Below are 18,311 nucleotides of genomic sequence, written 5' to 3' on the forward strand. Positions count from 1 at the left end.
CTTTGCCAATAAAAGACCTGCCCTACTTCAGATTCTAAAGGGAGCCCTACCAACAGAGAAACAAAAGAAAGGGGAAAGAGATATGGAGAATTTTAACAGAAATATATAGTACCTTACATCCCAAAGCACCAGGACTCTCATTTTTCTCTAGTGATCATGGATCTTTCTCCAGAAGGGACCATAAGCTGGGGCATAAAACAAGCCTCAAGAAATTAAAAAAAAAAAAAAAATTGAATATGCTCAAAGCACATTCTCCAACCACAATGGAATACAAATAGAAGTCAATAATTTTTGAACTGTAACTCCACTAGTTACTTCCTACATGATGTAAATTACACAAACCCTAATGACAAATCAGTGGTTTTGAACTCAATGTAAAATACGTAATTTTAGACAACTGTATAAAGGTAGGGGAATGGAGTAGTATAGGAACATAGTTATGTGTCCTATTGAAGTGAAGGTGGTATCAAAGAAAAACAAGATTGATAGGGATTTAACAGGTTAATTTTAACCCCCACAGCAAACACAAAGAAATTATCAGAGAATATAACCATAGAGATGAAATGTAGAGTTTGGGTTAAGAGAAATGGGGGAAGGGGCAATGGGGAGTTAAGAAATGAGGGTGGAGTTGCTGTTTGAGGTGAAGGGAAATTTCTAGTAACGGATGGTGGGAAAGAGCATTACAACATTCTAAATGTGATTAATCCCACTAATGGAATGCTAGGGAGGGGGTGGAATAGGAAGATTTAGGCTGTATGTATGTTTCCACAACAGAAAAAAAAAAAAAAAAGACAGTCTAAATAGATGATGATTTAATGCCAAGGATGAACTTGGATGGGATTAGATGATAGAGGACAGGTGGCTCAAAGGGACACAGTTGAGACATAAGGTAAAGGAAATATAGAATGTAGGCTTTGTATCACTGTTGAATCTCTTGTACTTCTTAGCTGCGCTTAATGGGATTGCATAAAAGAATGCTCTTGTTCATGGGAAGTGTATACGTGAATTATAGTGTATGTTCAAGGATGTGTGCAGCTAGCTCTCATATGTTCAGAACACAGAGCAATAGATGATGGATGATAGGGAGGGAGGGAAAGAAGTAGCGATGTGACAGCATGTTAAGGTTGGTGGATTGAGCTATCAGGGGAGGGGGGTCAGGGTATGATGGAATTCTTTGTAAGGGGTTAGTATTCTTTTTGCAACTGTTCCTATAACTTTGAATTTATTTCAAAATAAAATTTTAAAAAGTAATAAATAAAGTCTATTATATCGATATTAGTATAGCCACACCAGCTCTCTTTTGGTTTCTACTTGCATGGTATAATTTTTCCCAACCTTTCACCCTCACCCACCTTACTTGTATCTTTGACTTTAAGTGTAGTCTCTTGAAAACAGCATATAGTTGGGTCATGCTTTTTTATTCATTCTGCCATCTCGGCCTTTTGACTGTAAAGTTTAATCTATTTGCATTTAAAGTCACTTCTGATAATACAGGACTTCTTTCTGCTATTTTGCTATTTAGCCTTTGTAAGAAGTCTTATCCTTTTTTGTCCTTCAGCTTCCATTAAGACCAACTTTTCTTTTTATTTGCTTTTTAGTGTGTTCCAAATTGAGTGCCTTCTCATTTCTATCTGGATATATTTTCATCCATTTTCCTTGTTGTTACCATGTGGTTAAAATTTAACATCCTAAGTTTGTAACAATCATATTTGATTTGATACTAACTTCAATAGCAGGCCCATATACTTTTCCCATACCCCCTGTGCTCCCCCATCATGTTTTTTTAATACCATTACCACTTAAATCTTTGTACGTTGTATGTCCACAGACCTAGATTTATCATTACTTTTTATGCATTTGCAATTTAGCACATGTAAGAAGTAAGATATTCTTTGCTCTTAAATTGAAAAACAGAAGAATAGAAGGCTTTATTTCCCTGTTTTTAGAAAATATTATGACTAAATTAAATGTCTGTTGTTTCTATCTTCCATTGATGCCCTCCATGGGCTGTTGATCTGCATTGGAGTTTTGGGTTTTTTTTTAACAGAGACAAGGAAAGCAAACTCACTCCTTACTTCATTACTTCTTGTAAGTCATGGTAAATATATTGTTTCAGCCAATCTTATTTATTTATTTCTGGCCCTGTCCTAAAAATTATTTGAGGTTGTGTACAAAAGAACGCATAGCACACGAGAGGAAACATATAAAGAAAAAGGGAAAGTTAGGGTGGAAATAAGTGAAGAGTTCCTTCAAATTTGTCAAAGGTGAGTCATTGATTTGGCTTTAAACTTCATATGGGCAAAATTAAGAAGTAAGGTCACTATTCCAATTATTGAAGAGTATGTAAGCAATCCCCTCAAACTTAGAGGTATAAAAAAAAGTATATAGCTTTCTATCACTACTGTAAAAAATTATAATAAATATAGCAATTTAAAGAACACAAATTTATGATTTAACATTTCTGTAAATCAAAAGTATGACATAGGTCTCACCAGGATAAAATCAAGGTGTTAGCAGGGCTGTGTTCCTTTCTGGGGGGCTCTAAGGAAAAATCCATTTCCTTTCCTTTTCCCCAATTTCTAGAGGTTCCCACACTCTTTAGCTTGGGATCTCCCTTCTCCATTCAAAGCCAGCAATGTTTCATCTTTCTGACCATTATTCCATAGTCACATATCCCTCTAACTCTTCTGCCTCCCTCTTCCTCTTTTAAGAACCAATGCATGATAATTTTGGGCCTATCCAAATTAGCCGTCTTGAATTCAAATGATTAACAACCTTAATTCCATCCTTAACCTTAATCTCCCTTTGCCTAGCATATTCACAGATTCCAGGGATTAGGGCATGGACATCTTTGGGGGGCCTCCCACCCATCAATGATAGCATTTATTCTTGTCATAAATCTGCAGTTTGGGCAGAGCATGGTGGAGATGGTTCATTTTTTCATCATCTGGCATCGGCTGGCATGGCTTGAAGTCTGGTGCCTGGAATCATCTGAAGGTGCTCACACAATTTGACCATTGATGCTGAGAAAATGAAACAGCTAGGGCTGGCACAGCTGTTACTCCGTGAGTACCAATCTCTGTCTCTATGTGGGCTTTCCATGTGGTCCCTGCAGTGTGGTGCCTCAAATATCTGGACTTCTTATATATGTCACCCAAGGCATATGTTAAGAGAGAGAGACAGGGACTGAGAGAGATAGGATGAGAGAGACAGAGAAAGAGAGACAGAAACAGACACATAGGAGGAAGCTGTATTGCCTATTATGTCCTAATCTTCAAAATCATGCAAAGTCACTTTTATCACTTTTTATTTACTAGAAATGAGTTGCTAAAGCAAGCCCATATTTAAGGGAGGGGAATTAGATGGAAGGATTGTCAAAGAATTGGAAGACATATTTTAAAGCTACTATAGTCACTTAAAAGATTTAAAGTATCTCCTGAATAGTTTTTCTTAGGGACAAGAAGTAATTTTTTTTTTCTGTGGGTTGACATGAAATGACATGGTGTGAAATGTAAAAGACAATGGCCTGACTGATGTATGTATAGTAAATGCAGTGATAAATTCATAAAGATGTTTATTTTAGCATTTCTAGGTGCTAGCACCATAGGACATTTCAATGAAAGTAATTCCACAAGTTTCTAAAGCCTTTATTCCAAGTATAAGGGTTTCTAATGGACTAAATTAAATCCAGGCAAAAACATAGATAATGTAGAAGAATTAATGAACTACACATCCTTCAATAGATCCTCCATGACTATTATGTTTCATAATATGATTTTAAAAAAGACTTCAGCATCAAAGAAATCAGGATTATATTCCTTGACCACTACCAGGAGTAAAGATAACCTGTGTGGCCAGTTGAGAGTAGATCCAAATGTACTAGTTTGGCATTTAGTTCTTAAATGAAACAAATTGTTTCATTACCAAATGTGCTTCTCTCCAGATAGTTACCAGTTTCAGATGTAAATAAACACAAACCATTTTGTTATGTATGAATGATGAAAACATATCTTAAAAACGGTTGTTTCAGCATTTCATATAACCATCTCTTAGAACATGTAAATTTGCTATTCTGGGGCTCCCATTCTTGCATGTGATATGGTTACATAATTCACATTTCATCATTAATATTTTTTGCAGATGTTTAAATCTGATTGATAGATTTTTGAAGTTTTGGATTTTGCATAAAATGCATAGAGTTCAGTGTAGGACTTAACTAAATTAGTTCCTATACTAATGTTGTTGAATTATGTTTTACTAAGAGAGCCATCTATAATTTTGTTGCTTCTGTCCTCATATTTTTGCATTATCTTCATTAATACTTCTCCTGTCAGGGATTGAGAAGAGGGCCATTCAATCACTTGTATTCTTAGCAATTAGTGTGCACATAAACAGTCTATTATTTTCTTTGCAATTAAGTAACATAATACACATACCATGCCATGAATGAATAAAATATAATTACATAGCACACTTAATAGAAAGCCAGGTTCATCAACTTTTAATGTTCTTTCCCTATTTCTAGATAATGAAATGGATAATTACAAAGAACTTCTGAATGCCTGTCAAGTAGACTATATCTTAACTCAGAAATTGAATGTAGCATCTATTCTAAAAGTGTTTGGAAAATTAGAGCTATGAGTATATTTGGGGGAGGGACCCTTTGAAAAGTTTATTTTAATTTTTAAATATAGCTTCTCATATAATATTTATGCTAGAAAGACTTTAAAATTGTGTGAGGACATAGCCTTGAAGTTAGAGTTAGCTTATCAAGACCATCCTTAAATACATACAGATGTTTATTCTCTGTTACTCAGCTTACTAAAAATCAAACATGGTTACACAGTTGAATATCTCTCTCTAAAAAATAAAAACTGGCCTACCTTTGTCTTTCCTCTTTAGTTCTAATATCTTTGTTACAGTGTTCCCCCCCCCCCCACATATTGTGCTATGATTTGACTTTTTTTCCAAAATTTTAAAAAATTTAAAAAGAACACCTTTCCTTCTGCTGTAGTCCCATCTTCTTTTTCTTGCTTATCGCATATAACCAAGAATGGCTTGATGTAGTTAAAAAAAATTAGTTTTCCTTTTTGTTATCTTTCTTTTACAGAAAGTATCGTTAACACTTTCTTGCATGATATGTATGAAAGGCTCTGGGGCTGTGTAAGGACAAGGCATAAACTAGAACTTTCTTCCAAATTAGTTAATCAACTGTATTCAAACCCTACTTTGGAGTATTAATTACAGCATGTAGATGGGATATGAAGTGAAATATCCAACAATTATTTGTTTTTCTCTAACTTGATAATTTTGTTCCCCTAGTGATGATATTATCTGTTGTTTATTTACATTATTAGACTGTTTAAAATAGAGCCACCTAGTCCAATCCCCCATAATGACAGAAACATATGTTTTGGAGCTGTGCCAAGCAGACCCCATGACTGACTAGAAAAATGGGATCCATGAGGGTCATTTGCAAGACGCCTTTGGTAAAGGTGCTGCCCAAATGGAAAACTCCAAAGGGCATCCTTTCCCTGAGGGTGAGATAGATTCTAAGATAGTAAGGCAGGGATAAAACAAAATCCTGATCCCTACCCACACTATTTTGTCTGCCTCCAGAACTACAAACATTTTTCGCAGGAACCTCTTCTCAGTTTTGTGTCAGTAAAACGGATCATGGGAACACTGGAGGGAAAGCAAAGCAATGCTGCCTGAATCCTCATTAACAAAAACCTGGCTCCATGTTGATAAAGCTTTACTATTCAAATAAGGCTGTCTTCCATGTGAAGTCACAAAGTGAGGAAGAGGAAGTTTTAGATAGTAGACAAAAATCTAAATAATCATGTGGACAGTTACTCTGTCACATATTAGACTCTCTTAGGTAAAGTTGCCACTGGCAGACAAGGTGAGCTGCACACTACCTTCAAGGCCAGTCAGGAGGGTAGGCTTTTAATTCCTTTATACATCCGTAGAGCACTATCCCTGGGCAAATGTGGATCTGGATTTACTTTGTTAAAGGCTAAAATTAAGGCTACAATGTTGAACAATCAATAGTACATTGAGATACAGCACTATCATTTTCCTGGGAAATCAGATTCAGTCTATCTCCAAGGAAGGCTTAAATAAAGACTAACCTTGTAGTAATAAGAAATAATGTTCTACTTTGAAAATGAGATCTTTTGATTGACAATTGAAATCAAATTAACAAGATATTGACAATCTATTTCAGTTATTGATGAATAATGAAATGTGATTAATACATTTCACTGTAAAGTTATTTGATAGACTACAGATTATGAAAAATTATTGCTTAAATGTAGTAGGCTTAGTGAATAAAATGGTAGAATCTCCCTTACAGCTAAGATGTATGTGTGTGTGTGCACATGTGTGTATGTATCTTCTGGGTAAGTGACCCTGTCCAATGGTTTTGTTTTAGTTAATTTTCAAAATGGTGCTTTTTTTATATATAAGAAATTCTTCTTTTCCAGTGTTCATAGTCAAGCAATAGAAGTTTTCTCAATTAGTAGAATAATTACTATTTCTTGAGAATGATATTAATAGTTATATTTATTGTTTCTTCATCATTGAATGTGAGTTCAAGTTTAGTGAAGATTCACCAGTTATGTATTAGTTTTCTTTATTGTAGTCAAAGAACTAAAAGTCAGAAGAGATGATTGTTGGGGTGGGGTGGCATGGTAGGTGGGTGTCGGCTTGGGCCTGAGGGCCCAGCCACAGGTGGGATCACCACAGCAACTGCCCCAGATTAGTTGCTTCAAGAGGAAGATTTGGAAGAATGAAATGCTTTGAAACACTAATCTAATTGTTGACTGTGCCGTGCAGTGGGACAAATCAGAAAATCAATCAGATGCCATCAGTTCCCAAGTTCTTACCTTGTTACAAGTGAAAATGAAGGTCTTGTCAATCAATCTAATGAGAAAAACATTACATCCAGAATTTGCTGAAAAACCAAGCTCTTGTTAGACCAGCATTGTTGTTATCTGAGCAGCCAAACAGCCTCATTTTTTTCACAATGGGTGGTTGAAGAGTTTTTCACAATTCTAAACAGAACAGTATTGGACCAGGGTCTTTCTAATTTCTGTGGTCCCATCAGCCTAACCCAACCAAGAGAGTAAGTGGAGAATAATAACTTTTTAAAGCATCAAGCATTTATTATGGGTTTTGAATAATTTAATTTTTAAATCTCCTGGGGCAATGGCTATGTCAAGTAGATTTACTTGGTTCAAGTAAGTTATATTTTTAAAAAACCTTACAAATGATTACATCAAATTATAGCAAGCCCCAAATTGATTGAGGGTTTTATATATTGAATATACATGTCTAGTAGGATTATTTAAGCTAGATGTTTGTGCACTTCTTTACGATTTATAAACATTTCCATATACATTATCTCCCAAGCACTAGCCTTTTCAACAACTTTTTAAATAGGTAAAGATTATTTCCACAGTTTCACAAATGCTTCTATTTCAAAGCAAATTAGAATTATTATTTTCATAGCATCTGGGCACTGTGAATATTCTATAGAAGTAGTAGAAAACACTAATGTACTGAAGCTTATTATTATTTAACCAAAGGAGATACTGAGACTTTTTTTTTTCCCTAGCTAATGAACCTTATAGTAAGGCTACAATTTCCAGCAATAGTACAATTGCCTTGCAATATACTGACATGAGAAATGACACTGTAAAAAAGATAATTTCTGACTATTGCCAAGGACTCTGGAGAATTATTAAAAAGCAACTAACTCCCTGACCAGTTATGTTGGAATAATCTACTGTTAAATTCTAGGAGAGATGGAATATCCTCCTTGTGCCAGAGCAATTTATACTTCCAGTTTTCAAATATATGTCAAAATAATGTTCCTTGTGGTGTGCCATGGGTAGTTAAGCACATTTATTATTCCAAGATCCAAGCTTTCACATTACTGAATAAATGGAAATATAATGTGAACCCAGCCAATGCTACTGGTCTGAAAAGAAGAGCAGAAGAAAAGCTAGCAGGCAGGGAGTGGGTGTCATCTCAGGCATTTCTCTCCCTGGCCTGGATTTCTGCCATTCTTATGTGCCGTTTACAGAGAAACTCTAACAAGGGAGAGTAATCTGAAGAAGAACATCTTGTCCTCTGTCACCTAATTGGATAAGAGATAATGCAGAAGAACAATGAGAGATGTGCAAAGGTGCTTGTGCCAAATTGCCTCCTGCTCTGATATTGGACTGTGGAGGAGCTTGTGCCTTTAGTGGGTAAGAATCTTAGTGTGGGAGCCACAGCTAGCATTCTTCTGCTAGAATAGGGCATCTGTAGATGCTACTTTCTTCTAAAACCTCACAAGGTGGACTGACCCTTCTACCCAGGGTAAGGAACCACCTCCAGTTTTAAATAATAATAGAGAAGAGAAAATGGGAAAGTGAAAATTGTATTTTTGTGTATTTAATATGTGACAGAGTCCAGTCAAGTTTATATAAGGAATAGCATATAAAATAGCATCGATCCAAATTTACCCCACTTAAATATTTCAAAACATAAAATAAAAAATAATCTTAAATGTGAATGTCTCCTTTAAGAAGCTGGCAATTCTAATTCCCATTGCTTTTTCTCCTTTAAATAACTGGACTTTCAGTACATTAATATTTTTTTCTAAAATGTCAAGATCCCTGAAGAAAAAGAACATTAGTGGAAAACCTGGTGAAATTGGGAAAAAGTCTGTAGTTTATAGTATTAAATCAATGTTAATTTCTTAGTTTTGAAAATGGTAACATGGTTATATAAGATGTTAACATTAGGGGAAGCTGGGTAAAAAAGAGAACTCTCTCTACTATTTTTGTAACTCTTTTGTAAGTCTAAAATTATTTCAATCTATATTTATTTTTTAAGCTCAAACCAATTACAAGGGAAAGGGAGTGGCATGAGTAAGCACTGTGATAATTAGTGGGGCACACCCCTTAATGATATATATTTTGTAAACCTATGAGTGTAATGGAATCTAGGCGCTTAGGAAAGAATTTTGAATATAAAAAATACTATTTCAAAAATGTTGAAACCCGTGAGAACAATTCCCTGCACTATGACTTACAAATTTACCTGAGGCCTAACAGTCATCCCAATAATATGGGGTAAAATATGGATACTTCTTCCAAAAAAAAAAAAAAAAAAAAAAGAACAAGACAATTTCCTTCCAAATACTTTAAAGGAACGTCTCTTCAATGGCCATTCTCTCTCAAAGACATCTGTGAAATGTTTCTTAATTCCCAGAATAAATCAGCTACCCTTTCCTCTGTAGGCTCCTGGCACTTCCAGTATCACTTGGTGCTTTGAAATGTGTCTGTAACTAGGCTGAACACTCCTCAAAGGCAGGAGCCTATTTTTTTCTCTCCCCTATTGCTTTAGCTCACAGTAGACACTTGTAAAATTTTTTTTTCAAGTTATCAGTGAATGTGTGGAAAGAAATGTGTACATAGTAAAACATTTTTGTAAGAGCACCTCTCCAAAGTGTAACAAGTCAAGAGAGAAACACTTCCCCACAGCCCTAGCCAACTTGAGTGTGCTTGAAAATATACCCTTGCTGCTCCAATAGAATTAAATGTAAATGATCCTGAAAACAAGTAGAGTCTCAATGATAAAAGGCTTGGATAACATAGGCTGAATATGTTTGCTGATTGTGTTCTTTCTAAGTCTACTTATGGTTTCTAATATTAAAATCCTGGTTACTTGAAGGTTTGGGTTACTTGAATGTACTTCAATCACAATTTTGTACCTCCACAAGTTTTCTCTCTTTTGTCTCATTTAAGTGAGTCATAATGGGGCAAGTCAATTAAAAACTAATAATCAGTAATCAGTTTGTCATTGTAAACATTCTATTTAAAGTAATGAAATAAAAGTTACATTTGAAAGTAAATACTACTGAAAGATAAGGTCATGCAAAAGCCGGCATGTGAAAATAAATCGTCCTTAAAAGGTCCTGAATTGGTTTTGGCTTCATCAAAACATCTTGTTCATGGTTGGTGTATTTAGTATGCACTATGGCTGCTACTCGTTGAAGGTTAAGTGTGACCTAGATTTTATTGGTGTTCACTCTAATCTACTCAATTATCTTTGTGAGTTTGTGAGTTTTGGGGCAAGATGAACCACCGACTTCTATTGGCATATTGGGTAGTTGTAAAGATTTGATAAAATGCTAATTGATAATAATGAAAAACCAAGTCACTATTTTGATAAATTATATTCTTGTTCTTTTGAAAAATATTTGAGAAATTCTTTTTTAATAAAAAGAGAAGTGGCTTAATACAGAAAAATCCTTGAAAGAGGAATGTAACCACAAGAATCCTATTTCTTTGATATTTCTGTAGCTCACACATGTTAGATAAGAAGATAATGGTGAAGGCACTACATTTTAGAATAGTAAGTTTGGGAATGGCTATCAGAGGTCATAAGTACTTCCTTCTCCTAACTAAGTCTAAATGCAAATCATCCAGGACAGAAAGTCTCCTCCATTTTCTTAAATAAAATCCAGAGCATAAGAATTCATAATGTCCTCAGTAATCCTTTCATGATCTGTATTTTGAGACATATTATCCTCCACCTGCTTAAGCTACATTATAAAACTTTGGTAACTACAACAAATATGAAGGGAGAGAAATACCTGAAGGAGAGGCTTGTACATTGAACTTTGGGATGTACAAGTACTTAAGGAAAAGGTTCAAAAGAAGAGATGGATGTGTGCAGAATATGTGGAGCAGAACATGCTGGTTGTTGGTGCATTTCATGCATTACTTCAATTCTAAAAATAATTACTGAGTGTGCTTGACTTACTCGTAAAATTTTAAAAAGTAAGAATAGGAGATAATTAAGCTTTAGTGCAGCAGAAATATACTAACTAGATGAAGCCTAGGCTTTGAGATCTATTAACTTACACTCCAGGAAAACATCTGAGAGACGGAAGGTGATAGAAATAAGTAAAAAAGGACCAAGGATACTATTTTCCTTGTTTCTTGGCAAAAACTCAACCAGGCAGTTTTCCTCCAGTCATGGATGATTAAAATAAAAACAACTCCACTTCTATGTAAAGTTATTGCAGTGTAAGGGAATGTCATCAGTGCCTTGGAGAGTCAGAGGAAACTCGTTATCTATGAAAAATATTTTTGAAAGAAACTTAAGAATACCCTTGATTGCATTGTTTCAGGTTTTCTTTACATGAAAGTAAGAAAAAAATCCCAACTCAAACTAATTAAATAATAAGGAACTTCATATCTCATTCAATAAGAAGTCAAAAATAACATAGCAAGCCTGGGTTAATTCAATAGCTTGACAGTGTCAACAAGGACCAGCATTGTTTCCTTCCTCTTCTCTGCCATTCTTATATGTCTCATCCTCAGGCTACCTCTCTCATGGTCATAAGATACCTGCAGCAGCTCTCGGCATCACCTTCTCACAACGAAGTCTATAAGAAGCAATGTGACCTTCTCTTCTTAGTGTCTTTTTTTTTTTTTATCAAGAAATAGTTGAGATGCTCTTCCCCAGAGATCCTTGTAGACTTCCCTCAGATCTCAGTAGCCAACATTGGCCAAATGAAGGAATTGGAACCATTGTAATGATTGGTTTTGATCAATCATGATTTATCTCTAGTGATTGGCAATGAGCTTTACATCCCTGAAGCACAGGATTAGATGGATGAGCATGGATTCTGACAAATTAGGAATTTAGTAGAAAAATATGCAAGCCATGTCCCTCTCTCTCTCTCCCTGACAAATTTGTTTAATTTTCAGCATGGTATTTATCATACTCTAATATTTTCTTGTTTATTTATTGTCTGACCCAACTATATGCTGCCTATAAGAAACCTGCTTTAAATATGAAGGCATAGATTAAAATGAAATGATGGGGAAAGATTATTCAATGTAAAAACTGATTGAGGGCTTCTGGGAAGATGGCAGATTAGGAGACACAGACCAAAAGTCACCTCCATGATAAAGGACAGAAAGCACTACAGAACAGCAGTTCCAGGGTTCCATGGGCTGGGCAGGGACTTCTACACCCATAGTGAGTATGTACTTGGAGAAACCGAGAGACTGCATTTAAGACCAGTGAGTGTTTGGCCTGGAACACCACCAGGGAATGCCAGGGACTAGTGGTTGGAGCAGACAGACAAGCGAAGAAGGGGGCAGCTTTCCATGCCCCATGTAGCCATATTTTCAGTTGGTTTGGGAAATAATCCTTCACAGCCCCACAGCCAAGAGCTTCCTTGAGGGAATTTGGGATTCAACAGCTTGTGACTGCATCCACTGTGCCTCCACAGAAGCCCCTGGTGTGCACAGCCTAGAGGCAAGGGTGCAGCATGGAAGTTCCAGGAGCTCTCCCCCAGTCCCAGGTACTTGTGGGTACACAGAAGATAGAGACTGTGGAGCATTTGAACAGGAAGGTGAGATATGCAGCTCTGCAGCCCCAGAGCATCCTGGAGCAGACTCCCTGCCCACAACCACAGGGTTGGCAGTCCCCAGGGCACATGGAAAATTGGCCCATTGATAGGACTTCCACATGGATTGCACAGCCTCTCAGTACATATATGAAGTTAGGGGAAAACTGGCTTGAGGGGAAGAGATGGCTCAAGAGCACCATCTGCTGGTAAGTCAGGAAAAGTGCACTCCACTGAGCTGTAGTTCTGACAAATTATAGATAAATGTTCAAATAATCCTGCATATCCTAAAAGAACCCTATCAAGAAAACCAAATGCCAAGAGGCCAGAAACAGCAGAAAATTATAAAGCATATGAAGAAACCAGAAGATATGAATAATCCAAACCTCCATATTAAAAAGGCAGATGAGACACAGAACTTGGAGTAATTAATCAAAGAAGTACATGCAAACATAAATGGCATGGCTCAGGATATAAAAGGCATGAAGAATATCTTAGAAGAGAATAAAGAAGAATTTGCAAGAGTAAATAAAAAAAATAGCATATCTTATGGAAATAGATACTGTTGATAAAATTAAAAATATTCTTGAGATACATAGCAGCAGATTTGATGAGGTAGAGGAAAAAATTAGTAACCTTGAGGTCAGAACGATGGAAGTCAAAAGCACAAAAGAATGAATGATGAAAAAATTGAAAAATTTGAATTGGAGCTCAGGGAAATGATGGACAACATAAAGTGCACAAATATAAGAATCATTGGTGTTCCAGAAGGTAAAGAGAGGAGTAAAAGTCTAAGAGGAGTATTCAAAAACATTGTTGGGGAAAACTTCCCAACACTTCTAAATGACATACATATGCAAATCAGATGCTTAATGAACTCCAAATAGAATAAATCCAAATAAACCCACTCTGAGACATATTCTGATCAGATTGTCAAATGCTGAAGAGAAGGAGAAAGTTCTGAAAGCAGCAAGGGAGAAGCGATTCATCACATACAAAGGAAACAACATAATAAGTATTAACCAGTCAGCGGGTAACATGGAGGCAAGAAGGCAGTGGTATGACATATTTAAAATTCTGAAGAGAAAAATTGCCAGCCAAGAATTCTTTATTCAGCAAAGCTCTCCTTCAAAATTGACGGAGAGCTTGAAATTTTCACAGACAAACAAATGCTGAGAGAATTTGTTAACAAGAGACCTGCCCTACAAGAAATATTAAAGGCAGCTCCACTAGCTGAGAAAGAAAGACAAGACAGAGAGGCCTGGAGAAGGGCACAGAACTAAAGAGCATTATTAAGGGTATCTTAAAGGAATTAAAGAGAGAGGGGGAAAATAGATCTGACAAATAAAAACCAAAGGATAAGATGGCTGATTCAAGAACTGCCTTAACGTAATAACATTGAATGTGAATGGATTAAACTCTGCAATTAAAAGATACAGATTTGGAAAATGGATTAAAAATATGAACCATCTTAGACCCAGTGACACAAAGAGATTGAAAGTGAAAAGATGGAAAAAAATATTTCATGCAAGCTACAGTCAAAAAGAAAGCAGGGGCAGCAATACTAGTATCAGACAAGATAGACTTTAAATGCAAGAATATCGTAAGAGACAAAGGACACTATATACTAATAAAAGGGACAATCCACCAAGAAGAAATAACAATCTTACTGTTTATGCACCCAATCATGGTGCTTCAAAGTACATGAGACAAATATTGGCAAAACTGAAGGAAGCTATAGATGTTTCCACAATAATCATGGGGGCTTCAATACACCCCTCTCTTCTATAGGTTGATCAACCAGATAAGAGGACCAATAAAGAAATTGAGAACCTAAACAATGTGATAAATGAATTAGACTTAACAGACATATATAGAGCATTATATCCCAAATTACCAGGATATACATTCTTCACCAGTGCTCTTGGAACTTTCTCCAGAATAGATCATATGCTGGCACATAAAACAAGCCTCAAAAAAATTTAAAAAGATTGAAGTTATTCAAAGTACATTCTCTGACCAGAATGTAATGCAACTAAAAGTCAATAACCATCAAAGATCTAGAACATTCACAAATATCTGGAGGTTAAACAACACTTTTAAACAATCAGTGGGTCAAAGAAAAAATTCCAAGAGAAATTGCTAAATATCTAGGACAAATGAAAATGAGAACACAACATATCAAAACTTACGGGATGCAACAAGGGCAGTATTGAGGGGGAAATATATAGCTCTAAATGCATACATTAAAACGGGAGAAACAGCTAAAATCAAAGAACTAATGGAACAACTGAAGAAGCTAGAAAATGATCAGTAAAATAATCCTAAAGTTAGAAGAAGAAAAGAAATAACAAGGATTAAACTACAATAATGATATGGAGAACAAAAAAACTCTAAATAGAATAAATAAAATCAAAAGTTGGTTCTTTGAGAAGATAACAAGATTGAGAAACCCTTATCTGGACTGACAAAGTCAAAAAGATAGGAGATCCCAATAAACAAAATAATAAATGAGAGGGAGGCTATTATTGTGGATCCTGAAGAAATTTTAAAAAATCATAACAGGATACTATAAACAATTGTACACCAATGAACTAGACAATTTAGAGGAAATGGATAATTTCCTGGAAACACATTAAACAACCTAGACTTATCAGAGAAGAAATAGAAGACCTTAATCACAAGTAAAGAAACCCAATCAATCATCAAAAACTTTCCTATAAATAAAGGCCCAGGCAGGGTCAGATGGCTTCACAGGGGAATTTGACCAAACTTTCCAAAAAGAATTGACAACATTCCAACTCAAACTCTTTCAAAAAACTGAAGAAAATGGAACACTACCTAATGTTTTTTATGAAGCCAGCATCACTCTAATACCAAAACCAGATAAAGATGCTACAATAAAGGAAAACTACAGGACAGTCTCCCTAATGAATATAGATGCAAAAAGTTCTCAAAAAAAACCTTGCAAATCAAATCAAAAAACACATTAATAAAATCATACACCATAACCAAGTGGAGTTCATCCCAGGAATGCAAGGCTGTTTCAACATAAGAAAATCAATCAATGTAATACAACACATTGATAAATCAAAAGGGAAAAATCAGCTGATCATCTCAATAGATGCTGAAAAAGCATTCAACAAAATTCAGCATCCTTTTTTGATAAAAACAATTCAAAAGGTAGGAATTGAAGGAAACTTCCTCAATATGATAAAGGGCATATATGAAAAACCCACAGCCAGCATAGTACTCAATGGCAAGAGGCTTAAAGCCTTCCGTCTAAGATCAGGAATGAGACAAGGATGCCCACTGTCACCATTATTCAACATTGTGCTAGAAGTTCTAGCCAGAGCTATCCAGCAAGACAAAGAAATAAAAGGTATCCAAATTGGAAAGGAAAAAGTAAAACTGTCATTATTTGCAGATGGTATGACCTTATATTTGGAAAACCCTGAGAAATTGATGACACAGCTACTTGAGGTAATAAACAAATTCAGCAAAGTGACAGGATACAAGACTAATACACATAAGTCAGTAATGTTCCTATAGACTAGAAATGACCTAACTGAAGAGACATCATGAAAAAGATTCCATTCACAATAGCAACTAAAAAAATCAAGTAACTAGGAATAAACTTAACCAAGGATGTAAAAGACCTCTACACAGAAAATTGTATAACTTTACTAAAAGAAATAAAAGGGGACCTAAAGAGATGGAAAGATATTCTGTGTTCATGGATAGCAAGCCTAAATGTCATTAAGATGTCAATCCTTTCCAAACTGATCTACAGATTCAATTCAATACCAATCAAAATTCCAACAACCTACTTTACAGACTTGGAAAAGCTAGTTATCAAATTTATTTGGAAGGGACAGGGACCTCAAATTGCTAAAAACATTCTAAAGAAGAAAAACAAAGTGGAAGGACTTACACTTCCTGACTTTGAAGCCTACTGTAAAGCCACAGTAGTCCAAAAAGCGTGGTATTGGCACAAAGATAGACATATTGATCAGTGGAATCAAATTGAGTTTGCTGGTTTGAATGTATTATGTTCCCCAGAAAAAGCCATATTCTTTGATGCAATCTTGTGGGGCAGACATATCAGTGGGGATTAAGTTGGAACATTTTGATTAGGTTGTTTGCATGGAAATGTGCCCCACCCAACTGTAGGTAATAACTCTGATGAGATATTTCCATGGAGGCATGGCCCCACCCATTCAGGGTGGGCCTTGATCGGTGGAGCCATATAAATGAGCTGACAGGCAGAGGGAACTCAGTGCAGCTGTGAGTGACATTTTGAAGAGGAGCTATAGCCAAGAGGGAACTTGGAAGAAAGCACAGGAGCTGCAGATGAGAGACAGTTTGAAGACAGCCTTTGAAATCAGACTCTTGCTCTGGAGAAGCTAAGAGAGGACAAATACCCCAAGAGCAACTAAGAGTGACATTTTTGAGGAGCTGCAGCCTAGACAGGAACATCCTGGGAGAAAGCCATTTTGAAACCAGACCTTCAGAGCAGATGCCAGCCACGTGCCTTCCCAGCTAACAGAGGTTTTCCAGACACCATTGGCCATTCTCCAGTGAAGGTACCCAAATGTTGATGCCTTACCTTGGACACTTTATGGCCTTAAGACTGTAACTGTGTAACCAAATAAACCCCCTTTATAAAAGCCAATCCATTTCTGGTGTTTTGCATTCTGGCAGCATTAGCAAACTAGAACATTGAGAATTCAGAAATAGACCGCCAGATCTACAGTTGACTGATTTTTGATAAGACACTCAAATCCACTGAACAGGGACAGAACAGTCTCCTCAAAAAAAGGGGCTGGGAGAACTGGATATCTATATCAAACAGAATGCAAGAGGACCCCCACCTCATACCCTGTACAAAAATTAACTCAAAGTGGATTAAAGACCTCAATATAAGAGACAGTACCATAAAAGCCCTAGAAGATAATGTAGGGAAATATCTTCAAGACCTAGCGTTAGGAGGTTACCCTTAGACCTTACATCCAAAGCACAAGCAACAAAAGAAAAAATAGATAATTGTGAACTCCTCAAAATCAAAATCTTCTGTACCTTAAAGGAATTTGTCCAAAAAGTGAAGAGGCAGCCAATGCAATGGGAGAAAATATTTGGACACCATATATCTGATAAGAGACTGATATCTTGCATATATAAAGAAATCCTACAATTCAATGACAATAGTACAAACAGCCCAATTATAAAATGGGCAAAAGATATGAAGAGATTTCTCCAAGGAGGAAATACAAATGGCTAAAAAACACATGAAGAAAAAAAAGTTTGTCTTCACTAACTATTAGGGAAATGCAAATCAAGACCACAATGAGATACCATCTCACACCAATAAGAATGACTGCCATTAAAAAAACAGGAAACTACAAATGCTGGAGAGGATGTGGAGAAATTGGAACTCTTATTAATTACTTGTGGGAATGTATAGTGTTAAAGCCGCAGTGGAAGACAGTTTCCTCAGAAAACTAGATATCAAGTTACCCTATGGTTCAGCAATTTCACTTCTCCGTATATACCCAGAAGATCTGAAAGTGGTGTCACTAACAGATATTTGTACACTGATGTTCATAGTGGCATTGTTCATAAAGGCCAAGAGGTGGAAACCATCCAAATGTCCTTCAACAGATGGATAGATAAACAAAATGTGTTATATACACACATGATGGAATACTATGCAGCAGTAAGAAGGAACAAGGTTGTGAAACATGATAATGTGGATGAACCTTGAAGACATAATGTTGAGTGAAATAAACCAGACACAAAAGGAGAGATATTTTGTTACCACTAATGTGAACTCCATGAAAAATATAAAATTAGTGTCTTATAATGTAGAATATAGGGGACCTAGAGA

General features: G+C 35.9%; 1 protein-coding gene across 7 annotated transcripts in view; it reads left to right on the top strand.

Annotated features, from left to right (window-relative positions):
- Positions 1 to 18,311, top strand: part of IMMP2L (inner mitochondrial membrane peptidase subunit 2) — a 995,917-nt gene that overhangs the window by 701,979 nt on the left and 275,627 nt on the right. Inside the window, exon 7 of one of the 7 annotated variants that reach the window (XR_005216987.1) lies at positions 2,907 to 2,927. The exons of 5 other annotated variants lie outside the window; for them this stretch is intronic. Coding sequence is in view for 1 of the 2 variants with exons in the window: in XM_037836363.1 (XP_037692291.1) it covers positions 2,907 to 3,021 (115 nt within the window). In the remaining variant the exon portion in view is untranslated. Of the gene's footprint in view, positions 1 to 2,906; positions 3,084 to 18,311 lie in introns of those variants that run through there. One more of the 7 variants, XM_037836363.1, reaches the window with a different exon arrangement.

This window comes from Choloepus didactylus, chromosome 5 (genome assembly GCF_015220235.1).
Source record: "Choloepus didactylus isolate mChoDid1 chromosome 5, mChoDid1.pri, whole genome shotgun sequence".
NCBI classification, from domain to species: Eukaryota; Metazoa; Chordata; class Mammalia; order Pilosa; family Megalonychidae; genus Choloepus; species Choloepus didactylus.